The sequence below is a fragment of the Mycteria americana genome, chromosome 8 (genome assembly GCF_035582795.1).
Source record: "Mycteria americana isolate JAX WOST 10 ecotype Jacksonville Zoo and Gardens chromosome 8, USCA_MyAme_1.0, whole genome shotgun sequence".
NCBI classification, from domain to species: Eukaryota; Metazoa; Chordata; class Aves; order Ciconiiformes; family Ciconiidae; genus Mycteria; species Mycteria americana.
The window spans coordinates 1,266,014-1,275,033 of record NC_134372.1 but is presented as its reverse complement, the minus strand read 5'-3'; the positions used below and the strand labels follow the sequence as shown (position 1 = coordinate 1,275,033).

The 9,020-nt window shown below is 54.0% G+C and overlaps 1 protein-coding gene across 2 annotated transcripts in view; it reads left to right on the top strand.

Annotated features, from left to right (window-relative positions):
- Window positions 1-1,665: 1,665 nt before the first annotated feature.
- The window catches only part of SH3RF2 (SH3 domain containing ring finger 2), a 44,829-nt gene continuing 37,474 nt past the window's right edge, over window positions 1,666-9,020 (top strand). Inside the window, exon 1 of one of the 2 annotated variants that reach the window (XM_075509480.1) lies at window positions 1,666-2,189. In XM_075509480.1, the coding sequence (XP_075365595.1) occupies window positions 1,818-2,189 (372 nt within the window). In that variant the 5' untranslated portion in view covers window positions 1,666-1,817. The remainder of the gene's footprint in view (window positions 2,190-9,020) is intronic. The other variant, XM_075509479.1, reaches the window with a different exon arrangement.

Below are 9,020 nucleotides of genomic sequence, written 5' to 3'. Positions count from 1 at the left end.
TTGTTTTGACAAAATCATGATCTGGGGGGAAGAACTTTTGAAAAAACACATGAACCATTTCCACTCCGTACTTCTGAACAAGCAAAGGGAGAAAAGGGAAGGGACGTATGTGCAGTCTGGTGGCATTATCTGCGAGAGGACCAAGTAGAAATCGTTCCTTCAGATTTACAGTCTTCTCCTCTAATATTTGTAGTACTTATAGGTTGTAAGCACATGACTGAGATATGGCAGGGGTTGTAAGGAAAAATATCTTGGCTCTTCGCTACATCTACTGCTCTCGTTAGGCAGCACATCAGTATGTGCGAGCACAGCAGACCTTGAGATAGGAATTCAGCTGATAAAGTGAATGCAAATTACAGATACCATGAAAAGCCCCCTGGCCTTGCGGTGCCACGTCCGGTGCCTCGCTGGGGTGAGAAGGTGCCCGTGTCAAACCACGCGCTGCTGTTGTTGGGCTTGGGTCACGCTGCAGCGCGCGGGCCCGCTTCCCATGGGGAGCAGTGGCGGGAGCTGGACGCCCTCGGCACCCAGTTGTGGCCATCTCACCCCAGCACAGAACCCACTGCCCCACCAGCCCAGCAGCGGGAACAGCCGGGAGCTGCTGGAGCCCCTGGTGACGGCGCTGAAAGTCACGTGGGGAGTCAGCCCCGGCCCTGCTAACAAACACATGCTTTTCGGTTTTTCCCTCTTGTCCCATGGAGCGGTTGCTGTTGAGTCGAGCATCCGTAGGAATGAGCGGCTGGAGCAGTCGCTCCCCGTTTTGAGCGCCGGGTGCAGAAAGCTGAGGCCGGGTCGGCTCTGGCACACGCCGCCCGCCCCAGCAGCCACCGCGCCGGCTCCCCGCGCGAAGGCTCCCCTTCGGCCCCTCCGGCACGCGGCAGGCGCAGGGCGTCCCGTCTGCGCTGCGGGGCCACACGGCTGCCGCAAGTCCGGACTTGAATCCCGATGTGGTGTGCGCTTCAGTCTCAACCAGCGTGCAGCACCGGGGGAGCTGAACAGGTTGAGTGACTTTAGGCTGTGGGAGGAATAATCGTCTTGGGTTGCTTCAGAGAGCTGAGGCAGCCAAACCGGGCGAGGATGGCACTGTGCAGCGCCTTGCGTCTCTGCCAGGTACCTCCGGAGAGTGTTTGTGTTTGAAGCACTTTTTATAGAACTGCTGTCAAAACGGGTAGAGAGCGAGCTTAATTGGGACCGATCTGAAAAACGAGGCGGCGTGTAGGTGTGCAAGGGATGTGTGCAGCGAGCGGCTGCTTTCAGCCGGAGCCGAGCATAAACAGGTCCAGTCTGATGTTTATCAGGGACTCTTATCTCCTGAGCTGGTAAATTTTTCACTGTCGTGTCAGTTATGATCTGCAGACCGGGGAGCATTAAAGACAACTCTGTGTACAGCGTGAGTAAGGCTGAGCACGCCTGTGCTGCTGCAGCCAGCGCTGCCCCGGCCAGCGTTCGAGCTACGGGATCTGTCTGCCCAGCGAGCAGGACCTGGGGCTCCTGCCTCTGGCGTCAGCCCGAACGCCGTCCCCTTGCTCGTACTGAGTCACAAGTGACTCACTTCAAACTTGGATGTGAGCGCAAAGTATACATTTGCAAATTGGCTGGTGAGGCACTGCTTTGCAATGTAGGTGGGATGTATTACATACTCCAGCAGTCAAGTTCTGCTCTTTTTCCCTCCTCCCTCTCCCTCCGTGCAGGATAGCTGTCTGAGCCCAGGATTTTGGTGCGGTTCTCGCGGGCGCAGGAAGGTGTCTCAGCCCGCTCCAGTGGATGTGGCATGTGGATGGCTCCAGCTCCGCTCGTGACGGAGCTCTGCACTGAAGATGGATGATTTAGCTCTCCTTGACCTGTTGGAGTGTCCTGTGTGCTTTGAAAAGCTCGACGCCACAGCGAAGGTGCTACCTTGCCAGCACACTTTCTGCAAGCCCTGCCTGCAGAGGATCCTGAAATCCCAGAAGGAGCTGAGGTGCCCCGAGTGCAGGACCCTCGTCCTCTGCAGCATCGAGCAGCTGCCCTCCAACCTGCTCCTCATTCGCCTCCTGGATGGAGTCAGGTGTGGACCGAACGTTACCAGGTTTGGCTCGATCCAGAGGTCGGGGGTCCTGTCCTCCCCTGCCTCCATCAGGAGAGTCCCCAGGGGCTTGCAACTTCATCAGCACCGGCTGGCGACAAATCCCAGGATCCACATGGAAGGGGTAAGGAGGGTCCACGTTCTTTACTCTGTCCGTCAGCATAGAAAGCTTTGTTCTTGTGTGCCAAGAGCTATGAAACTTTCCTGTTAGCAGCATTGCAGAAATGTCTGAAGTAAGAGAGAGCGTTTTGTTTGCAAATCTGGCTGCTATTTCCTTGTGATATTTGACTATTTCGAGTTCATCACAACAGTAAGTGCATTGACTCTCAGGCTGAGACAAAACCAGCTTGCCCTTCTCCTTACAAAAACTTCACAGCAGCTGTTTTCCCCAGGAGTTTTCAGATGCTTCCTGACTGGGGGGGACACACATTTCAGGCACTTCAACTTTTGGGGAATATACTGCTTTTTAACTGATAGCAATTAAATCAGTAATTGCAAAGCTGTAACTGTTAGAGGTGGAGAAAAGTATTTCCTGTAGCTGCACCTCAGTTTCCCCAGCCGTTGAAAAGGAAGGAGAGTGCGTAATGATGCTTATGTCCCTGGCAAAATACTTTGAGGTTCGCTAATGAAAAATATTAAACTTGACTTACTAACTTTATCTAGGGATTATTTGCTAGGCTAATTTTAAAATTCTAAGTCGTTTCTGTCATTTTCTTTAACAGTACAAAAACTTTTCTTAAATAATGAGGACATGATATTAGACCTGTTAAAGGAGCTTGGGTCAGACTGAATTTGGGGCAGAGACTGAGGTGTGGCTTCACCTTTCCTGCGTTATATGCCTGGATTTCCATTTCTCCCACCTGAACTATTCTTCTTTACAATGTCTCTACACCTTTTCACAACGTTCAAAAGCTTGACTCAAATGGCTGTTAAATCTCAGAGCACTTTTCAGAATTGCAGAGCTATAAACTTCCAGGCAGACACAGGGCAGGTTTTCTCGCCTGCATGCTGTAGAGGTACCTACGTGCGGGTATTGCTGCGGAGCTGTAGAGGACCTCCTGTGTCCTGTGGGTACAAGCTGGCGCGCGTATCCCAGGGAATCTCTGTGGCGTCAATAAGTCACTGTGGACGGGTCACACGTAAAACCAGATCGCCCTCAGTAGCTCCTCTCTCAGGTTTTCCCACTGGGAAGCGTGGCAGTGTGGCCCTGGGAGTGAGTCCCTCTCCTGGGAGCCCTGCCTGGCCCACAGCTTACCAGGCAGGCAGGCAGGCACGCCTGCCCGTGCACGGAGGCAGCGCCTGGGCCGGGTGGGCAACGCGAGAAAGCCGGCCTGGAAGAGGCCATCCACTTCTCCTGCATGCATCTCTGTGGCCAGAAATTACGCTTTAGCTTAGACGAAACGTAGCTGGGTCCCCAAGGGCGCTGAGCGATGCTGTTCCGGTGGTGCTGGGGGAGTAGGGGCGGGTGGGCGACGCAGTACAGCCCGGGACCGGTCTCCCGTCTGCAGCACCCATTAGGTGAGCGGTGGCCGGGTGGGACAGCAGAGCAGGGTGGGGGCGAGCGCAGTCCTCAGGCTGCAGACGGCCCCTCCGCAGCGACCCGTGCGGCTCGGCAGCCTCTGCCGCGGGTGGCCCTGCTCTGCAGCGGGGCTGCCAGCGCCTGGCAGCAGCAGAGCCGCGGCCGGCGAGGCCTCTCGCTGTGCACCAGCTCTCCGGGGGAGCTGCCGGGAGTTGCTGGTGCCGTTCGTGCGAGGTACGAACCATCAGACCGCGACGGTTTTCAGCCACTATCACTATGGGCGGGATTTCGGCTGGAAATGAGAAGGTTTGTAGTTTCTCCAGCTGGACTCCCTCAGCCCCAGATAAAAAGGCACAAATACGCTCGTCTGTTTTTCTTCTCTCTCACCCGTTTCACATTTCTTTTACTAGTTCTCAGGACAGGTGGGAACTTGTTGTTGATATTATATAATGGCAACATCCATCATTTTGCGGCTCCCAAAAGCGTTGTAAGACCAAACTCCTGGGAATCGGCAGAAGTACTGAGCGAGAGGGCTGTGGCTGCGGACCGGCTCCCCGCAGCGCTGGGGCGCAGCCCTGAGATAGCTCTCTGCCTTCCTCTGCCTCTCTGGCGAAGGGGTATAGAACACGTTACACTGAAATGCTCTTAGACTTAATTAGTTAATTAGTTATAAAACACTTTGGAGTCCTCGGCTGCAAGGTGAAGAATGCAACGTATTAGTCACGTTTTGGTTTTGGTGGCTGTAAGTACATGCAGACGGGACCACACGTTACGTGAGCTGCTCTAGTGGGATGTTAACGCATCCGGACCCTCCCCTGCACTGGCAGGGGCCATAGCGGCTCTTCACCTGGCAGTAGCAAGGACTCGTGCCAGTGCCTGTGCGGTGCGGAGAAACAAGGCAGTAATAAGGATGACTTGTTGTCTCCCTACACCACGGAGTGCTTGAGTTTCAGGGTATTCATCTGAAGTAATCTGGGTGAGCAGAGGCCTCCAAACGATTTGAACCTCAGAGCAGATGCTTTTTGTCAGGAATCACAGTGAGAACAGCTATCGTGCAATCCTGCTCCACCACAGTTAATCCCACCGCAGTTGCGCTCCTGGGTACTCTTAAACGCAGTATTCATTTGCAACTGCCGTGGAAGGTCGTGTGCTCTCCAAAGAAAGACTGCCCCAATCTGCACAGACTGCTAATTACCACTAATACTCTACACCACTTCACGCTACAAAGCAAATAAAATTAACATGCACCATGCTGCACTGCAGCCAGATACGCCATCAAAAGCAGGATACAGGACGTGTTTTGTTTTTACCAAAAAAGACGTCCTATAAATAAACTTCCTTTACTCCATGGAGCTGAGAAAAATCACAAGTTTGATCAAAGTTTCTCTTCTCAGCAGAGATGTTTCCTTGCCAGCTTCTTGCTCTTCATCCTCATGAGCATCCATGAAGCCAAAAAAGTAAAATAAATCCCCTCATCAGCAAGCGAGCCAAGAACTCCTATCATTCCGAGCGGGAAGTGCGAGCAGGCCCCAGCAGAGCTGCTGAATTAGCAGTAATACAATATTCAGTTTGCAGTCAGGAATTTCACAGAGCCAGTCCTTAAAAAACAGGGAATATTCTAGTTACAGCCCATCCCAAACTATTTCTTATCTGTTAGCATTTAAATCACTTTTGAATCCACTTCCTACGTGCTAACACGGGCCGGGCACGTTCTGGGTTTGCGCGCACGGGCGCGTACGTGCGTATCTATACCCAGGCTGTGCCCGCGCAGGGGCCAGGCAGGCCCTGAGCAGCCCCCGTGGGAGCAGCCGCTGGGGCCGTGCTGCACCGAGGCCACTGGCACTGCCCGGCACCTGCTCCCAGGACGTCTGGCCAGGTTTTAAGGTCTTTAACATCTATGCAGAGAGGACAAGACTTTGGATTTTCAGGATCTCCACATAATAAACTGTCTGGAATTTAAGAATAAAAGGATTTGCTAGGAGGTGAATGCGTAAATAATCTACGCTGAAGCCTTTGAACTCTTAGGAACTGCCCCTGGCATGTGCCAGATGTGGTTACGTCCTGTGCTGAAGCATCCTTCTCATCTGGCTTCAGCCCCAATGTAAGCTAAGCACGGCGCTGCCGCCGGTGAGAGAACAGAACGATCGCGTGTGCTGAGGTACACACAAAACTCCCGTACTTCTCTGCTGAGTAGCAGACCTAAACTGTACCCTACACACGGCACAAATCCGTCCAGAGCACTAACAGCTACCTGGATGGTGAACTTTGTCATGCAACAAATACAGGGCAGTGAGCCAGAGGAGAAAAATTCCAAGTATGACAGTTTGCCTTTGGAAAACACAGACCACTGTGACTTCGGCTATTTTCTCTTTGCATGAACTGAGTGCTGTAACACCCCCCTCCGGCATTTCATGGGAGATAGACAGATAACACCTCTATTGGGATAAAAATACACTGCACTCCAACGTCGCCACCTTCACAGGGACGTCTATATATAGTGCCTGTGTCTTGGTATTTTCTTCTCCTCCAGAAACATCTCCAACTCCTTTCTGAATTTGACAGACAGGACTTGGATTGCTGGATCTTTTTGAAACCTTATTCAAAGCAACCTTCATGTTTGCACCCAGCAGAGGCAAACACGTTTTCTGACCCACTCACTGTGCAAACCACCCTCCCCACCCCCCCAAAAACCCCCAACAGTTCCTGTGCAGTCACAGTAATGACCTCATGATGCAAGTCATACCAGCCTTGGGCTGGACCAGCGCGGAACAGACGTTACCAGCCCGGGGACTCTGCACAGGCACGTTGGCTCTGCCTCAGGAGGTGGCACCAGCTCCTTTTCTGCCGGAGAGGGGGAGCATCCTCTCGCCCAGCTGCTGCGGTGGTGGTGGCCACTTGTGCCACCGGGTCCCTCGGCTGGAAATGGAGCCGCTTTATTTGGCTAAAAATTCTGTGGCCTCATGACCTTCTGGGAGAAAGGGCTTGCCCCAATTCTCCTCCACAGCCACATCCCATCAGGGTTTGTCTCATTCTAAAAAAACACTTGGTGTGACCCAAGAAACTGGTTCCGCAGCGCTGGCTTGCACCGTGTACAGGATACCGTCGTATGCCTTTTTTCCCCTTTGCATGTACTTTTAGCGCTTTTATCTACTACAAAGAGAGAGTGAAGTCACCTCGATACAGATTGCCTGACAATACACACCCCAAAAGCTGCGTGTGCAACAACAACAGATTGAAGAGCGCAGAAGTAGGAAGCTTTGCAGTAGCTGTAAGCATTGCTGCAGCCATGAGGAAGAGTTGGTGTTACACACAGCAGGAGACTGAGCCATTCATCCGGTTCTGTTAGAGGGGCAAAAGGCAGAACCACAGCCTCAGAGTCAGGGCAGGAGGGTTATGTCAGGTTCCCCATGGAAAACTTAAAAAGAAAATACCATTTTGATGGGATGAAGGATGAAACACCCAGTTGCACTGTAGATGCAAGGCAGCACTGTCGTACTCAAGCCAGGACAGGATGGCGTGACGGGCGGCTTTGCGGAGGGCTAGGATGGGTGCGTGATCATCTTAGGACTGTTCAAGTCTGTTTCAGTTACTGGCAAACTCCCCTCTGCGCTTTCGAAGGATGAGCAAGGCTCCTTGCTAGGGCACCCGGCAAACGGCAACAGGCATGGCAATTCCCGGCTGACCCCGTTACTGGTGCCTGGAAAACACACGGCGATACTTAATGGTCTTTTGCCGCAGAGGGGCTCCCAGCTGTCTGCCTGCGGGTCGCAGCGATGCTGGCTCCTGTCGCGCGCCGCTGCCTGAAGCACCCGTGCGAACTGCGCTGCTGAGCGCGGGCGGCTCTGCCACGGCTCGAGACGGGGCACGGGGCCGCTCCCGGGCGATACCGCGGGGGGGGGGGGAAGCCAAAGGGCCTCCGTGGCCAACATCAGGAGCCAGTTTCCCGAGTTTTACAAAATAAGGTACCAAGCTGCAAACACATAAAAGTGTTTTAATTTGTTACCAAGGCAATGAGTCAGGCTCAGATGGCAAGTCAGGAATAGAACAGCAGGGTTTCTCAGCGTGCGTGTTCACCCGTTAAGTATTGTGGTCAGCGAGGAGGCTGAAAGTCTGAGAGTCTTCCTCTTCTTGCAGAGTTTCCCCGCTGGTGGCTGGCCACCCTCCCCGGGTCCACAGAGTTGGTCATTGGCCTGAGTTTGTCATTTTCCCTTCTGGAGGGAAGGGAGAGGAGGAGGCATGTTCACGTGCAGCTCTGCCGGTGCGCCAGGGCTGGAGCTAAAAAACGTCCTGAGAGAGGTGAGGCTGGATCTTGGCAGGGAGAAGACCCAGTCACTGCTGCCGTCTAAACCTTGTCTTGCTTCTCCTCTGCCCGTCTCACAGGGAAGACTGCGGTGCTTGCTCTTAAATGCTGGACTTTGTTCCGCTGTTATCATTTTCAGGCATTCAAACTCCATTTAGCATCAGGACTCCATTGTGCAAGGCACTGTGCAAATGAATAAAGAACCGTGACTTTTTTTTTAAGAAAAACTTTTCCTTATGAGTTTGTAAGTGGATATTTGAGTTTAACCTCATGTGGGGAACCTCCATTTCGTTTTGATGCCAGGACAGGGGACACAATTTAGAAGGCAGTCTTTAAGAGACAAACATGTGTCCCGTGGCAATCCGACCCCTTTAAAAGGGTTTCCTGTGGACCCTGAATAACTGATGGGCCCAGAATTTCTCACTGGCTTTGCAGGGAGGAAGGAGCAAGCCTCACCTGCTGGGAAACTGCAGCGGCCTGCGCCTTGCGTAACCGGGCTGCAGTCGGTCGATCTCCCCCGGGAAATGAAAATACAGAAAGGGGAGAGCGGCTCCTTCCTCCAGCCCCAGGTCTGGGCAAGGCGAGGGCACCCGAGGCCGGGCAGACAGTGGCGTCCCAGTCTTGGCCTACAGCTGAGGCTAGGCCCCGCTGGTGGCCATCACTTCATGACAGCCATTAATTTACCATCAAAATGGCTGCTAAGCGGAGGTGGCGGGCTAATGGAGAGATGTACCGTCACTAATTAAGCACTTCCCTGAAATAACGTGAAAACTAAATCCTGGCTGGTTGGGCAATCGGAAGGCGCAGGGCCCTGGCAGCGCCGGACGGCGGCAGGGGCAGAGCACAGGCCCTGCGGCCCGCAGGGGTGGCCGGCGCCGTCCCTCGCCTCAGCCGGGCCCCGGCTTGCGGAGCCCCCGGCCCCCCACGCCTGCAGGCAGCGGCGGCCCTGCTGCCCCGGCCTGGCAGCGCCGGGCGAGGGCCGGCGTCGGCGCGCTCCCTTTCCCGGCACAGGAGAGCGCTCGATCAGCAGGGAGAGGGCTGGGGAGCAGCAGGAGGAGGGAGCGGGACGCAGGTTTCCTCCCTGCATGGTAAACAGCCACTTCTGAGAACTGCAGGGCTGAGGCAGAGCATCATGA